This window comes from Eretmochelys imbricata, chromosome 3, assembly GCF_965152235.1.
Source record: "Eretmochelys imbricata isolate rEreImb1 chromosome 3, rEreImb1.hap1, whole genome shotgun sequence".
NCBI lineage: Eukaryota > Metazoa > Chordata > Testudines > Cheloniidae > Eretmochelys > Eretmochelys imbricata.
This window is the reverse complement of record NC_135574.1, coordinates 150,707,561-150,725,288: the sequence shown is the minus strand read 5'-3', so window position 1 is coordinate 150,725,288 and position 17,728 is coordinate 150,707,561. Positions and strand designations below refer to the sequence as shown.

Below are 17,728 nucleotides of genomic sequence, written 5' to 3'. Positions count from 1 at the left end.
GAGGCAAAATCCTTTCACCTGTATAGGGTTAAGAAGCTAAGGTAACCTCGCTGGCACTTGACCCAAAATGGCCAACAAGGGGACAAGATTCTTTCAAATCTGGAGGCGGGGGGAACAAAGGGTTTGGGCTGTCTGTGTGATGCTTTTGCCGGGAACAGATCAGGAATGTAAGCCTTACAACTCCTTTAAAGTTAGTAAGTAATCTAGCTAGAAAATGCGTTAGATTTTCTTTTATTTATTGGCTTGTAAATAAGCTATGCTGGAGGGAATGTATATTTCTCTTTTTGTGTCTTTTTGTAACTTAAGGTTTTGCCTAGAGGGATTCTCTATGTTTTGAATCTGATTACCCTGTAAGGTATTTACCATCCTGATTTTACAGAGGTGATTCTTTTACCTTTTCTTTAATTAAAATTCTTCTTTTAAGAACCTGATTGATTTTTCATTGTTCTTAAGATCCAACGGTTTGGGTCTGTGTTCACCTGTACCAATTTGTGAGGATTATTATCAAGCCTTCCCCAGGAAAGGGGGTGTAGGGCTTGAGGGGGATATTTTGGGGGAAGACGTCTCCAGGTGGTCTCTTTCCCTGTTCTTTGTTTAAAACGCTTGGCGGTGGTGGCACACTGTTCAAGGACAAGGCAAAGTTTGTACCTTGGGGAAGATTTTAACCTAAGCTGGTAAGAATAAGCTTAGGGGGTCTTTCATGCATGTCCCCACATCTGTACCCTGAAGTTCGGAGTGGGGAAGGAACCTTGACACAGCCTAAGAGGGCCTGATGGTTGGCTATCCTCAGCTGGAGGCCCCCCATGAAATAGACTTTCCTTCCAAATAAATCCAATTTTTTTACATCCTTGGCTTTTGGGGATGGCCTCTGCTGTCCCTGCTTCTCTTTTTCATTCGCCACAGAGACAATCAAGGAGCCCAGTGGCAGGTGAGTATATAGGAACTCAACCCTTTTGAGGAACGAAATACTGCCTCTCTGTTCTCTTACTTGTATCAACATAAGGGTTTACCAAAGATCCTTTATCAGCTCCAGAATAGCCCCATTCAGGAGTAAGGCAACTCACGACGGCCCTGAGGGTGCCAATATGTCCACAAGGGAGTGAGCAGCCTCAGCGACTTCTGCCTGAATGCCCAAGTTTTGGGCCATCCTGTGTAGAAGCTCCTGATGTGCCCTACAGTCATCCTCGGTGGGCACCACAGCAGTCCCCACTAGTGCCTCATCTTGGGAGGAGGATGATGAAGCCGGTACAGGGACCAGACATGGAACCGTCTCTTCTGTAGATGGGTCCCGTGAAGGTGTATCTCGTTCCTCGGTACCAGCATCACCACCAGCCTCTGCACTGACCTTGGCACCGGGAACTCCTGATCCGAGGGGGACTGTGGGGGAGCTCACCCTTTAAAAGTCGCCAAGTATGCGTGTTCTGAATGGGGCCCTTGGAGCTGTTGGAATGCCCACGGGTTCCAAATTGGCCACGGCATAGGTATTTGCCATTGAGTTGGTGGCCATGGTGTTGATGTCAACCTCTTAAACCATGTCTAGCACTCGGTGTCTGTAGCCCAACCATGTTTATTCCCCCTTGAGGCACAGGATTCAGCCTCTGAGTCTGATTCAGGAAAGTCATTCCTGGGTGACCACGGTGGTGCGGTGCCAGTCAGCACCAGCGAGCAGAGGTGTGGGGGCAATGAGCAGTGCAGTGCCGAAGTGGGTCGGTGCTGGGAAGTAGAACAGTGTCGCAGGGTAGAGCACTGCTGCGACATAGACCAATGTCGTGAAGTGTATCGGTCCCACGAGGTGGAGTGGTGCCATTTGGGGAAGAGCTGTGCCATTGCATCATAGCCGGCTTGCCCTTGGTACGCACTTGCTTTGGTGCCATAGCCTCTCTCGGTGCTGGGGTTGCTGTTGATTGTTCATGCTGCACTGGAGATGGTGGCATCGGGAAGAAGAGTAAGTCCCTCACTGCGTGGAATGCCTTTGGTGTTGATGGTAAAGCCAGAGCTGAGTTTCCCCAGTGGCTCTCCCTCAGCGGGGAAAGCATTTGCATTGGACTCAATGATGCCCTTCCTGGCACTGGAGTCAACGAAATATTGCACTCTACTGCTGCATCATAGTGGCCTGGTGCGGGTTACACCCTCTCTGAGCACCTATGGCCCTCAGGCCTTGGGGTCAGCAAGTGCCCATGGTTCATCTTATGCTGTTTCTTCTTCAGCACCAGCAATGGTGAGCGGTGCTGAGGAGTTGGTGCAGGGATCATCTTCTTGTGCACTGGTGGAGAATAACAGGGCCAGCAGTACTTTTCAGTGTCCTTCCTTGGTGCAGAGGAGGAAAAGCAAAGTTGTGACAAGGGACGCCAGGGCGCTCCTAACCAACCCTGAGGCGGTCAGTGCCAATTCCCCTTGCGGCTCTGTATGGGGATGAAGTGCCACTTCAATCAGAAGGAACTTTAACCTGTTGTCCCTCTCCTTCTTGGTCCTATGTGTAAAGTTCTTACAGATGCAGCACCTCTCTTGAATGTGTCTCTCCGAGGCACTTTAGGCAACTGTCATGTGGGTCACTCCCCGGCACCAGTTTGTAGCACGGAGCACATGGCTTAAAGCCTTGGGATCGAGGCATGTCCTGGAGCCGGGGCAGGTGAGCCCCGTGTGCGGGGAACTAAACCTATTCTAACTCAGTTAACTACTGTTCTAACTACCAACTAATGTAATAACTATATACAATTTTCTATTTACAAAAGTCCACTGAAGGAAGCACTTGCATGACCAAGAGACCAGTAATGTTCCAGCGACTGTCATGGGCAGTTAAAAGGAATTGAAGGGGCAGATGGTCGGCAGGCCCTTATATACCGTGCCATGAGGGTGCCACTCCAGGGGGTGCAGGAGCTGACCCGATGGACACCACTGAGGGAAAAACTTCTGGCGACGGTGCACGTGCATGTGTACACCTACATTGGAATGGACATGAGTAAGCACTCAAAGAAGAACCGTTTTTCCTTCTTTGAGTGATCGTAAGTGTCCATTCCACTGTAGGTGACCCACAAGCAATTTGAACTACCAGAACATGGACTGAAGGACAACTTGGCCTAATCTGGCATTGTCCCTTGATTGATGAGAGATGGCATAGTCAGAGGCAAACATAGAGAGCAATGACCAGGTAACTGCATTACTAATATCCAGAATGGGAATCTTAGCCAGAATGGCTGCAGAAGTTGCTCTCAACCTGTTTGAGTGCACCATCACTCTATTTGGAGGTGTAACATCGGCCAATTAGTAACATAAATTAATGAAGCTGGAAATCCAGGTAGAGATCCTCTGGGTGGAGACCATTTGGCCTGTTACTCTATCTGAAATGGTTACAAAGAGTTGAGATAAATGGCCTAGACCAGTCCAGGTAAAAACCCAATGCTCTTCTAATACCTAGAGCAACGGTTTTCAAACTTTTTGAGCTGAGCCCCCCCATTTAAGTTACAATTTTTGGTTGCTCCCCCACCCCGAGCCAAGACAAAAATAGACACAATACCTGTCCCTTCCCCCTCGGGTTTTCAGGGTGGGGGAAGACACAGGCCAAAGTCTCTGGGGGCAGAGGCAGCACTGGGCACGAAGGCTGCTGGGATCAGAAATCGGCACAACTGCAGCAGATATTGACACTGACCCACAGGCTGTGTGGCCTACTAAGATGAGTCAGGTGGTGGAGGTGGTGCTCCCTCCCTGAACCCCGCCACACAGTACTCCCAATCAGACCTCAGAGATCAAGGAACTTAATTCCTCTCTAGACTCCTGCTGTAACCAGTCAGTAAAGTCTGATACCTTGTGCCTGTTGAAGAAATCATACTTGGAAAGGAGTGCCTGGTAGTTGGCAATTCTAAGCTAGAGCCTGACAGGTGAGTAGTTCTTCCTTTCAAAGAGATCCATTCACTTGAGTTCCCTTTTCTTAGGTATTGCCTTGCTTGCTCTTGGGCAGTGGTAACGACAAGAGATCTAGGTGTGGATTAGTATAAAAATACTGAAATCCTGATGATGGTGTCTGGTACCTTTTCTCTTCCTTTTTCAAAGGCAGTGGAATAGATGGGGGTTCTTCAACAAGAGCTCTGCTGTCTCTAACTGTCCTTCATTGATTAGCATAGCCAGTGTTGCTGGCATTGAGAAGTTCATGGTAGCTAACAATTTGAGAGATTTGTCGTGCACCACATCAAATGTTTTTTCTGATGTCACAGCCCTTCATCAAAGGAGGTCTTGAAATGCCCTGCAGCCATTGGGAAGTGATGGAGTAGATGGGACCACAGCCTCATGAGGTGATGATGATGAAATGGCAACAAGGGTGAGTTCAGTAGGCAGATGGAATTCCTCATCAGAAATTTGTAATAGCTAAGTATTCGCAACTGACATCTGGGATTGTTGTTGCTGAACCCTAAGGGGAGGCAGATCTAGCCCTGGAAAGGACAGAGGAGGTGGGTTTTCATGTTGAAGACCCTGTGGTGCCCAGTATGGCCAAGCATGGGAGCCAGAAGTGAAATGAACGAGGGACTGTGGTGTAGGATACCAAAGAGGATGTCCATCTTATATCTCCTGTGTCTACTAGGGTAGCCTCGTGCTCTGGAATCTCTATGAGATGCATTAAGATCTTGGGGAATATGTGAGAGACCTCTCTCCCACAACTGCAGTCTGAAGCAGATGTGGAAAAGTAATAATTCTCTACCAGTGGAGGATCTGATTTGGTAGGAGCCCCAGGGCCTGATGAAGAATGCTTGTCAGTACCAAGGATTGTATCTGGTACCAAAGACAATAGTGGTGACTCAGAAAGGGTGGATACTGCTAGATTCACCCACTACTGTGAATTTCAGTGTCAGGACAGCTGGTACTGTGAACAACATTTTGAGGATGACAGCACTGGGTGGAAGTTGCTGACAATGATGATAACAATATAGCTGGTACTTCTAGAGTGAGCTCCAATGTCAGTATTGAGAGCTGTGAAGCTTGTGCCAGAGACAATGGCTAATATTGAAGTACAGCAACTAGAGTCTTTATGAGTGTCTGAATGATTGAATTTACGCCTTGTACTACCCTTGACTAAGGAGGAACGAGGCAAACTCTGCCTCTTTTATTAGAGACCTTGTGCTTTAGAAGAAGTATTCCGTGTCCTACCACTAACACTCAGTGATGAATACTTAACAACAGGAGCAGCCAAGGAGTGTGTTTCATGGGAGCAGGAGTCCAGAAGCTGGCTGCAGGGCATTTCAGGAAGACTGCTCAGATATGGGTTTATCCTGCATATCTGGATCAGAGGCAGGCCTCATAAAACTTTTTTCTCAAAAAGTCTAACGGACAACTTATATGACCATCACTGAGGGATACAGTTGCCTCACATGAGAGGCATTATTTGAGGTTTTGCTCATCCATAAAGGCTGAATCCTGGTAGCAGGTAACCAGAAAAAATTTACCTGTAACAGCTCACAAAAGCTTATGCTCAAATAAATTTGTGAGTCTCTAAGGTGCCACAAGTACTCCTTTTCTTTTTGCGAATACAGACTAACATGGCTGCTACTCTGAAACCAATAAACCTATAGTAATCCTAAACTACTAAAACTATTCTAAAGTGTTAATTATATACAATGAATTTGTTTTAGATACAGTAACTCCTCACTTAATGTTGTAGTTATGTTCCTGAAAAATGCGACTTTAAGCGAAACAATGTTAAGCGAATCCAATTTCCCCATAAGAATTAATGTAAATGGGGGGGTTAGGTTCCAGGAAATTTTTTTTTTTGCCAGACAAAAGACTATACACACACACACACACACAAAGTATAAGTTTTAAACAAACAATTTAATACTGTACACAGCAATGATGATTGTGAAGCTTGGTTGAGGTGATGAAGTCAGAGGGTGGGATATTTCCCAAGGGATGCCTTACTGCTAAATGATGAACTAGTAATTGGCTGAGCCCTCAAGGGCTAACTCGTTGTTAATGTAGCCTCACACTCTAGAAGGCAGCAGGAATGGAGAGAGAGAGAGAGAGAGAGAGAGATGCGGATTTTCCTTTTAAGTACGCTGACCCACTCTTAAGAACACTGCCTTGTTAAGTTAATCAGCAAGCTGAGACCACAGCTGCTGCCAGGAAGCTCCCTCCACCCTGAGTCCTGTTGTATAACCCCCTGCTCTACGGAGATGGGGTAAGCGGGGTGCAGGAGCAAGGAGGAGGGGGACACCCTGACATTAGCGCACACACACCCACCCCGCACAGCAAGCAGGAGGCTCGGGGAGCAGCTCCAAGGCAGAGGGCAGGAGCAGCACTTGGCAGTGGGAGGAGGGTTAGCTGAACTGCTGGCAATTGATAGCCTGCTGGGTGGCTGCTGCACAGGGAACTTAGGGGAGCGGGGAGCTGATAGGGAGGCTGCCGGTCCACCCTGGTTCCAAGCCCCCACCAGCTAGCTGCAACAGGCTGCTCTTTCTGCAAGCAGTGGACAAAGCAGGCGGCTGCCAAACGAAGTTATAAGGGAGCATTGCACTACTTTAAACGAGCATGTTCCCTACTTGATCAGCAATGTAACAACAAAACAACGTTAACCAGGACGACTTTAAGTGAGGAGTTACTGTATGCATGTGCACAAGACAAAGAAACACTGGCTTACAGTTCCATCTTGCAGCCATGGGAGGTAAAAGATAGCTGAGGGTTGTTTGGCCCCACTCTGACCTTTATGCCCTCAGCTGTGTGTGTATGTGTATGTGTGTGTGTGCGTGCATGTGTGTGTGTGTGTGTGTGTGAGAGGAGAAGAAAGGGTCATGAGGACACTCAAAACACATGCACAGCCCAACAGACATTGCTGGCCCAACTATTCCAATCTTGAGTGCTTCGGGATGTATGCATGCCAAAAGCAGAATATATATGGAGAAGCACGTCAAGAATATTTTATTGCATTCTATTAAAAATTAAGACACACACCCCCCCCCCCACACACACACAAGACCTGTGGCAATCTTTTTAGAGGACTAGCCATCACTATCATGAAATAAGGAACAAAACTATTAATACATTAATAGGTAATTCACATTCATGATTCATTATACGGAAGGAAGCAGCATTCATTTAGGCAAAAATATCTGGGCTTTGTTTTGAAAAAAAGTTCAAACAACATTTTCAGGAGATAGTGTGGTCGTAAGTAATTGTATACTTATTGTTTGCAAAATCAGTACTATGTACATACCACAATGTAATTAACAATATGCATTGTTTTCAAGTTACTATGTTATTAACCTGTATAATTTGTCTTCTCTTATCAAGGATTACCAAATTACACTCTTCCATTCATATATTTACCATTGTAAGAAAAATTCCGAACTCTGGATTTAAATCTACAATATCTCCATCAGAAAATATGAACTGCTTTTTCCTTTCTTTCCTTGCTGTTAAAATAATATAAATTTGTTGTGCTGCAACTGATAAAACAGGTAATTCAATTCTGTTAAATTCATCGAAGCATCCCCAGGAACCTGACTGCGCAAGACCTACAATGGAAAAGGAAAATGTGGCTGATGACGGTTTCTGGAAATGATTCGCCCACAAGCCTAAGCTATTTGGTCGGCACCTCTCTTCCTGCAAATATTGCAGGCAGTTTTTTCAGTATACAAACTTCTTAACAGTGAAACGCAATCAGAATAATTGTTTTTAATTCTTTAGGGAATTGCCAGGTCTTGGATACAGGTTTTCCTACAGTTGGACCCATAATTCAGTATAAAGATTAGTTTCTTAATTTAAAAAAAAATGAGATTTGGGTTCTTTTTATCTGCCTTCTATTTTTTGAGTCTTCAGTGTGCACTTGGGTCACACTTTCAAACTTTCCTCTGCAACCATGAAGTCTAGAAACTTTTACTACTTTTTTTTTAAGTTAAAGCTAAGATTCTCATGTAATCACTTGTCTCCAGTATCTGGGACTTTAAATAGAACACAATCGCAAGACTCAGGATAAAATTGTGAGAATAAAAAAGTGGACTGTGTAATCAGGATTATTGGTATGTAATCTATCTTTCTAAAATCACTCAGTCACACTTTCTGCATCTTTTTTCTGATCAGAACTTCAGAAACTGAACAGTACATTTTTACAGCTACATGGCTTCCCTCTTCCTCAGTATCTACTAGTATTCCTGTCCTCTTACTTTCCCTTTCTGTAAGCACCGCTCCCAAATTTCAGACTTTCACCATGAATAACTTCATATAGATTTGTAAATGAAATTTTTTAAATTGTATGTTATCTATTTATGGGTTTTATATGTCTGCCTATTACTGCAATATCTAAGTACCTTCCATATTAAATTAATACCAATATTGAAATTCCTAATGGACTTCTTGGAGTCTGACTCTTCTTTTGGGGGTAAAATCTCTACTTTGGCTATGACATTTTCATTTTATTTTTTTATTTATCTGTTTTTTTCAGGGTGTTGGGTGTTTTTTTTCTGTGGGCAGAGTGTTTGGGTAGATGAGGGTGTCAATGTTGTGAATGTCATTCTTGCTACAGTATATATGGTTTTGGAAGAGGAAAATTGTGTAGTATTTCCTAAAGCTGGCAACACTTTAGATTCACCTAATCTCCTGTGGAAATTCATTCCATACCCAGATCCCCTCAGCCAAGAATGTTTTCTCTCCAGCTCTCACACACTTCCTCCTGGCCTTTGCTATTGTAATTTTAAAAAAAATTACTAATCTCTCTCTCTACAATATTCACGGAGTTCCAAAAAGACAGTATCTTGACACTTTTCTATTAAACGACAAGACTCTAACATCCTAATTATGAAGCTTTCAAAACAAAATTATTATAGGCAGGGCTGGTAGCACCACGTATTATTAATGTTGCAGACACTGTAAAGGCCCGGTTGTCAGTTGCTTACAACTTTGCCACACCTTAATTGTTTGGGCTGAAATTTTCCAGGCTGGGTGTTTGCGTGTCTGACTATTTAAGAAGATTTCAGCCATTTCCAAGAATAAGGTTAAAGGAAAAGAAACGATTACTCACCTTTTCGTAAGTGTTGTTCTTTGAGATGTGTTCCATATGTTCATTACACTGTACATATGTACAGGGATGTGCAAGAGAGTTTTCCTTAGCAGTACCTGCAGGGCGGCCAACCCTGTGCCCTGGCATCCCACATCCTCCGAGTTGAAGGGATAAAGGGTGGAGCCGACTAGCCCATCCTTCAGTTCCTTTATACCAGAATCTTAGAAATTAGATTCCAAAGCATTGGGGAAGGAAGGTGGGTTGGGTAATGAATATATGGAACACATCTCAAAGAACAATAGTCACAAAAAGGTAACTCTTCTCTTCAAGTGATTGTATATGTCTGTTACACTGTAGGGGACTCCTAAACCATTTTCAATGGAGTGGGGACTAGGAGTATAATTGGAAGAGGGGTTGCAGGACCACTTTGCCCACATTCACATCTTCCCTTGATGCCTCAATAATTATACAGTATCTAGCTAATATGTGGTCTGAGGACTATGTCGCTGCTCTGCAGATGTCCACGATATGGATCTTTCCCCACAAACACTGAGGAGGTGGCGCATGCTCTAGATGAATGCTCTAACACAGAGGTCCCCAAACTGGGGGGCACCGCCCTCCCCAGAGGGGTGCCAATGAATGTTCGGGGAGCTCAGCTGGGTCCCGGGCCAGCACCCATGGAGGGCAGGAGAGCCACCCAGCTCTGCTCCTGGCCCCTGCCACTGGCCCCGGCTGCTGACTCCACACCCGGGGCCCTGGCCCTCAGCCAAGACTCCGCTCCTGTCCCCAGCTGTGGACCAAGCCTTGGCCCCCTTACCCATGTCCACATCCCCCCCTCCCAGCCCCAGCTTGGGGGAGGTGGGAGAAGGGGCACAGACAGGAATGAGGGGGCACAGGTAAAAAGTTTGGGGATGATTGCTCTAACAGCTTCTTATGAGCACAGTACCCTTGACAGTGTAGCACATGACAACACAACTGGTGATCCATTTGGTGACAAGATGGCTTCTCATTCATTCTGCACAAAGTAAAAAAAGTTTAGAAAAGACCTGGAAGATCTTTGGTTTATTCAAGTAATAAGCCAAGGCTCGGCGAACATCCGAAGTGTGGTGCATCTGTTCATCTTTGTGAGCATGTGAAAGATGACAGATAAGTACACTGACTGATTGAGATGGAAATCAGATGCTACTTTGGAAAGAAACTTAGTGTGTGAGCTAAGCTGCACCTTGTCCTTGTATAAATGGAGGATTCATTGTCAGGGTACACTGTTCCCCTACTGTCTTTGCAGTGGAGATGGCTATTAAAAAGGCCGCCTTTGCTGAGAGGTGTAACAACAAGCAGGAGGTTAAAGGCTCAAACAGAGGTCCCATAAGAATTGACAGTACTAAATTCAAGACCCACAGTGGAGTAGGATCTCTGATGGTGGGAGCAACTTCTCTAGAGCTTTTAGGAAGCTGGTAGTCATAGGGTTAGAGATATGCCCTCAATTTCAGCATTTTATGCCTGTATTGCGGCCGGATGTACCTTGATGGAGAGGACTGCCAGACCTTTAAGGTGTAACAAATAATCCAAAATCTTTTGAATTGTAGATTGTGTAGGAGACACACCATGACTAGCTGCCCAGTTAGAAGAAACTTCCAATTACTAAGGCAAGTAGATCTCGTGGGTGGTTTCCTACTATTGAGCAGGACATTCTAAACTGGTACTGAGGAGTGCACCTCCTCTGGGTTTAATTGCTGAGGAAGTAGGCCATGAGCTACAGCGACTGAGGATTCAGGTGCAACACCTGCCCATGATTCTAGGATATCAGATTTTTTTATTAGAAGTAGGTTCTTGAAGGGATGGCTTGTGTAGATTGGAGTACCACAATGTCCTTGGCCAATCTGGAACAATGAGGATAATTTTGCCTTGTTCTTGCTTTAGCTTGACAATAACCATGGGGATTAGAGGCACTGGTGTCTACATGTACAGCAGATCCTTGTCCAGTGGGAAGAGGAATGCATCTGAGATGGACTTGGGACTGTGACCTATACTTGAACAGAATCAGGAACACTTTCAGTTCTGGAGAGTTGCAAACAAATCTACTGGTTTCAGAGTAACAGCCGTGTTAGTCTGTATTCGCAAAAAGAAAAGGAGTACTTGTGGCACCTTAGAGACTAACCAATTTATTTGAGCATGAGCTTTCGTGAGCTACAGCTCACTTCATCAGATGCATACCGTGGAAACTGCAGCAGACTTTATATATACACAGAGAATATGAAACAATACCTCCTCCCACCCCACTGTCCTGCTGGTAATAGCTTATCTAAAGTAATCTTCAGGTTAGGCCATTTCCAGCACAAATCCAGGTTTTCTCACCCTCCACCCCCCCACACAAATTCACTCTCCTGCTGGTGATAGCCCATCCAAAGTGACAACTCTTTACACAATGTGCATGATAATGAAGTTAGGCCATTTCCTGCACAAATCCAGGTTCTCTCACTCCCTCACCCCCCTCCAAAAACCCACCCCCATACACACACAAACTCACTCTCCTGCTGGTAATCATTTGCAAATTGGATACTATTAATTTAGGCTTAAATAGAGACTGGGAGTGGCTAAGTCATTATGCAAGGTAGCCTATTTCCTCTTGTTTTTTCCTACCCCCCCCCCAGATGTTCTGGTTTAACTTGGATTTAAACTTGGAGAGTGGTCAGTTTGGATGAGCTATTACCAGCAGGAGAGTGAGTTTGTGTGTGTATAGGGGTGGGTTTTTGGAGGGGGGTGAGGGAGTGAGAGAACCTGGATTTGTGCAGGAAATGGCCTAACTTCATTATCATGCACATTGTGTAAAGAGTTGTCACTTTGGATGGGCTATCACCAGCAGGAGAGTGAATTTGTGTGGGGGGGTGGAGGGTGAGAAAACCTGGATTTGTGCTGGAAATGGCCTAACCTGAAGATTACTTTAGATAAGCTATTACCAGCAGGACAGTGGGGTGGGAGGAGGTATTGTTTCATATTCTCTGTGTATATATAAAGTCTGCTGCAGTTTCCACGGTATGCATCTGATGAAGTGAGCTGTAGCTCACGAAAGCTCATGCTCAAATAAATTGGTTAGTCTCTAAGGTGCCACAAGTACTCCTTTTCTTTAAACAAATCTACTGTAGAAACAACCCCTACTTGAAAAATTGATCTTAGAGTAGCCAGCTGGAGAGACCATTTGTGATCCAAGTTGAATGACTTGTTCAGGCAGTCTGCTAGGGCATTCTGGACTCCTGGCAGGTGAGATGCTTTGAGAGTTAGCAATGTAGAAACCCATATCCATACGCAGAAACCCACAGCTTGATTGCCTCTTGAGACAAGTTGCCTGATATGGCACCCTCCTGTTTGTACACATAAAAACACTACTGTGGTATTGTCAGAGAGCACCAGGATGATTGATTTGATTCTGTCCTGTATGCGTGGAAGAAACTAACACACTCTGGATATTGCACGTAACTCAAGAACATTTATGTGTAATTGGACCTTGTGGGAGACCACAAGCCATGACCCTTCAGATCACCCAAATGCACTCCCCACCTCGTGGTAGAAGCATCCATCATCTGATCATAGAGGGGAGAGTTGGTGAGAACAGGACTCCCCTACATGCCAGGATTCATCCACCAACCCCTTGCCTGGAATAAACACTAGCTTGTCCAGATAGTGCATATGAGGGCAGTAACTGATCTGAGCTGTGTGTGCAAGCCTCTGAGATGCAGTCTGGAATAGGGGAGGGAGAGGTCACAAGTCCATGCTACCATAGGTCCCAGGAGCCTGAGATAGTTCCTCACTGAGATTTGGGGACTGCTTCTGAATGGCACACAGGGGTCTCAAAGAAGAAACAACCTGGGTTGGAGCTGAAATCCCCAGAACTGTCCCAATAAATTCTATATCTCTGGAGAGCTTGAGGATCAATGTCTCTTGTTCACTTCCAGCCCTAGGTATTGGAACAGAGAGAGCATCCAATAGATACTTCCTTCCACTTGTTGACAGGAGCAACTCCATAGCAACCAGTCATCTAGGTACAGATACCTTTGGACATCCCAATAGTGGAGACAAGCTGCTATCACCATGAATCTAGTGAAAGCTCTCAATGCAAATGATAGGCCAAAGGGTAGAACTGTGAACTGGAAGTGATCTCTTTCTATCATGCACCTTAGGAATATTCTGTGGCCTGGGTAGACTGCCACAAGGAAATATGCATCTCACAAATCAAAGTCAGCATACCAATCACTTGGCTCTGATGAAGGGATAATAGGTACAAGGAAAACCACAAGAAACCTCAGGTTCTTGATGCATTTGTTCAAGTTCTGAAGGTCTAGAATTGGCCTGAGACTTGTTTTGTTTTGGTTATAGGAAGTAGTGGGAGTAGAAACTCTTGTCCTGGTACTGAGGGGTCAATTCCTTTGTAGCTCCCAAGGAATAAAGAGTTTGCACTTGTCTTAGTACAGAGTTGGTTATAGGTCCCTGAAAAGGGACAGGGAAGGGGGGCCAAAGAGGGGAAAGAAAGAAACTTCAGGGTATATCCACTTTCCATTGTTCTTAGCAGCCACTTGTTTGAGGTGATGGACTGCTACGCACATAGGAAGTAGGAGAAACAGAGATCTGATCTGACAAGTAGGCTATCCTTGACAGAGGAGTCAAACAAGTTCCTTTGAAGCCTGCAGCTGTCAGGATGAAAATGACCACAGAGGTAGATGGAGTAGGCCTCCTTATAAGTTGTCTGTGTTTGTACCTGGACTGGTCCAGGTGTCTGGGTGGGTAATACTGCTGTTTCAGCTGAAACTGATACTGAAACATAGTGCTTTCCCAGGCTGGCATATAAAGACCAGTGACTTTCGCACAGCCCCGGAGACTTTCAGTGTGTATACTTCCTCATCAGTCTTAAAGAAAAATAAAGCACAGCTTTCGAAGAGGAGGTCTTCAAGAGTCTGCTGCACCTCTACAGGAATCCCCAACAACTGAAGCCACAACAAATGGTGCATGACTATGGCTGTCACCATGACCCTTGCAGCTAAGTCTGAAGCATCAAGGAAAGTCTGAAGAGCAGCCTGGAAGATCAAACGACCCTCCATCAGAAGGAACTGAAACTTGTTCCTACAGTCCTCAGGTTGCTTGTTCAGGAATTTGAACATAGCAGCCAAATTTGAATAGTTGTATCAGGATAAGAGCGTCTGATGGGTAGCCATATGCAGATGTACCCTTGCAACTGAATAATACCTTTTTAAAAAATTAATTTTTGTTTGTCCTTTTCTTTGAGGGAAGCTTTTGCTCTACCTTTGTTGTGGTCTTTCATTTACTATCTACCATTACCAGAGAGCCTGACATGGAGGTGTTGATAGAAGTGTCCGTATGTCTGGGACAGAACTTGGCATTTATGTTCTATGCACTTTGCCACAAGCATGACTGATGAAGGGGTTTGCAATAGGGATTTAATGAGCTGCATTATAGTCTTACTTACAGGAAGGGCATCTTTCCATGATATAGCTGGGTGTAAAATTCCCATGAGATTATGAGGATTCTGCTCCATGAGCTCCATCTGGATACCAACCGATGTAGTATCCATCCTTTTCAGGAGCTTTGGGTAGAGCTTAATGTCATCTGGTACCAGAGAAGACACTTCAACACCAGAGCCTTATCCAGTGACAAGGATGAGATATTCAAAGAAGGCAGGGTAGAAAACTCCAGAGGCTGATCTTGCACCACAAATATAGATGGCAAGTCTGAAGCAGGTTGTGGAAAGTCCCGCTCTTGGGTGTATGGCAGCTGCTTTGTACTGATCGAAAGCGACTTCTCTCTACCAGGTGGGAAACCCTCCCTTCTTGGCGATTTGTTTCTGTAGAGTAATGAGGAAGCAGACCTGGTCACTGGAGGCATTCTTCAAGGCACCCATTAGGGCCAATAATGGGGCTGATATGGTATCAGACTCCAGTTGTGCCTAGACCAAGCACTCTAGTCTTTCAACCTGCTCTGGGCAGGATGTTTGTGAGAGCAGGAACAAGGCCTGGAGGATGCCCTGAACTCCCTGAAGTGGGAGACATAGGAACCCACTTCACACTCCAAGAAGGGTCAGAATGCTCCAAAGGCAAAGGTAGTATGGTATCAGCAGGTGTCATCAGAGATCAGGACAGTGAAATATGATAGGACTGAGATACCAGTGGCAACATCAGGGGCTTCCAAGCTATTGGTACCGTGCACTGAGGAAAAGCACAACCTGCAGTCTGGGCGAAGGAGACTGAGGAAGACTGTATCTGACCTGTGGTCACAGTTGCTGTAACAGACCCCAATGTCAGTGCTGATGTCTGCACTGCATGTGACAGTCCTGACAAGGTGCCGTTAGTTTGGATGAGCAGTGAAGTGTTACCAAGAGGAAGAGCAGATTTTTTGCAGCTATATAGGCCTCTGGCATGGTCAGTACCAATAATGTCCACTGCCCTACCAACAGCAGCGATGGTGGATCCACTGTTGCCACTGATGAAGTAGCCAGTCTTGATCATCCTGGAATGGGTACAGAAATCAAAGGCCATGCTCTATGAGAGCCAGTATGGGGTAGTACCAGGGAGTGGCAAGCCAAAAGGTGTGGCTAATCTCTGAGCAGAAAAATCTCACACTGAGGACTCTGAGAAAGTTGAAGCAGTCTTCTTTTTCGGATTTGGAGGTCAAGAGTGGTCCAATCATTTACGCTTTTTAGAGAACTGCCCTAGCAAAGAGGATAAAATGGTTATTTACCTGTATTACAACTATTGTTCTTTGAGATATGGTTCATTTATGTATTCCACACAGGAATGTGTGCACCCCCAGCAAGCTGGAGTCAGAGAGCTTTCTGTTAGAGCACCCACCAAGGTGGCACAGGCACCCTGCACCTCCTCATGGCCACTTCTAAGGCTATATAAGTGTGGTGCCATCCCAAACTTCCCCTCTCCCCTTATACCCTCAGTTCTTTTACATTGGAAATGTGTCTGAAGACTCCAGTGCAGAGGGGAGATAGGGTAGGTGGTGGAATACACATGTGAACCATAATTTGAAGTACTACTACAATAGGGCTAAGTAATCATGTTTTCTTCTTAGAGTGGTTGATGGATGAAGCTACAGAAAATACACAAACAATGGGACCGAGGAGCTGAGCAGATCTTCCAGTCAAGGGTCAAAGTATGGGTAGATGGCACACAGGACTAAATGCTCAGGGGGCTAGTGGGAAGGGATTGGAAGATTAACATGTACAGATACTTCGGATTGGCTGTGACTGCATGTTTTCACTGCAGTTATCTCAGGTCACCAGTAACTGGGATAAGCTAACTTGTGATCATGTAATTAAAGATTATAATGCATACTCAAGGAGCTGAACACAGGCAATTCTGGCATTTCTTAGCTTTGATTTCTTGACTTTGCAACCCTGATAATGTTCTTTTAACTTTGTGTGTAATACATCTATTATTGAAAAAGACTAAATGAGTATTTACCTCAGGAAAGCATATTTGTATGGCTAGGCATTACTATTTAAAATGACTAAGAAAGTGAAAATGAGAATACAAGCAAAAGGTTGATTCTATAGCCTGACAGAGCAGTCACCCAGGATGTGGGACACCCAGAATCCAATCCCTCTGCTCCAATGATTCATATATTATTTACCCACAATGCAACAGCTTCAACAGGAGAGACCGAAGGGCTCTCTATATTAGACTTATAGCCCAATGGTTAGAGCAGTCACCTGACAGGCAGCAGATCCTGGTTCAAATCCCTGGTTCAAGAGGGGACTTGAACCAGGGCTTTCCCACCTCCCAAGTGAGCACCCTAACCACTGCGCTAAAAGTTATGAGAGAGGTCCTACCCCTCCAGCTATTTTGTGTAAGCTCATCTACTGGGGCCTGATCCAGTAGGCAGGCTCTGAACCAGATGCAGGCAAACTGCAGCCCACAGGCCACAACCAGGCCACAGGACCCTCCTGCTTGGCCCCTGAGCTCCTGGCCTGGGAGGCTCGTCCCTAGGCCCCCCCACCGTTGTTCCCCCTACCCCTCAGCCTCAGCTTACTGCACTGCCGGCACAATGCTCTGGGAGGCCGGGCAGCACAGTTGCAGAGCCGCAGCCTGACCCGGTGCTCCGGCTGGCGTGGCTGTAGTGCTGCCAGCCACCAGTGCTCCAGGAAGCACAGTAAGGGGGCAGGGAGTGGGGGGGTTGGATAAAGGGCAGGGGAACTGGGGGTGGTGGTCACGGAGTGGAGGTGTGGATAAGGGTCGGGATGGTAAGAGGGCAGGGAATAGGGGTGTTGGATGGGGCAGAGGTCCTGGGGGGGCAGTCAGGAAGGAGGGGAGGTTAGATGGGGTGGCAGGAGGCAGTCAAGGGCAGGAGTTCCGGGGGCGGTCAGGGGACAGAGAGAAGGTGTGGTTGGATGGGGCAGGGGTCCCGGAGGGTAAGTCAGGAATGAGGGGGGGGGGGTTGGATGGGGTGGCAGGGGGCAGTCAGAGGTGGGAGATCTGGGGGTGTTCAGGAGACAGGTAGCAGGGGGTGGTGGATGGGGTAGGAGTCCCAGGGGGGCGATCAGGGGACAGGGGTGGTGGATGGGGCAGGAGTCCTGGGGGACCCGTCAGGGGGCAAGAAGTGGGGTGGGGGGTTTGGATAGGAGGCCGGGGCCGGGCCCGGGCCACGCCTTGCTGTTTTGGGGAGACACAGCCTCCCCTAACCAGCCCTCCATACAATTCTGGAAACCCGATGTGGCCCTCAGGCCAAAAAGTTTGCCTG

The 17,728-nt window shown here is 46.1% G+C and overlaps 1 protein-coding gene across 1 annotated transcript in view; it reads right to left on the bottom strand.

Moving 5' to 3' along the window:
* The window catches only part of DNAH8 (dynein axonemal heavy chain 8), a 591,778-nt gene that overhangs the window by 231,672 nt on the left and 342,378 nt on the right, over positions 1–17,728 (bottom strand). The window contains exon 44 of the mRNA XM_077812184.1: positions 7,309–7,496. Coding sequence (XP_077668310.1) covers positions 7,309–7,496 — 188 coding nt within the window. The remainder of the gene's footprint in view (positions 1–7,308; positions 7,497–17,728) is intronic.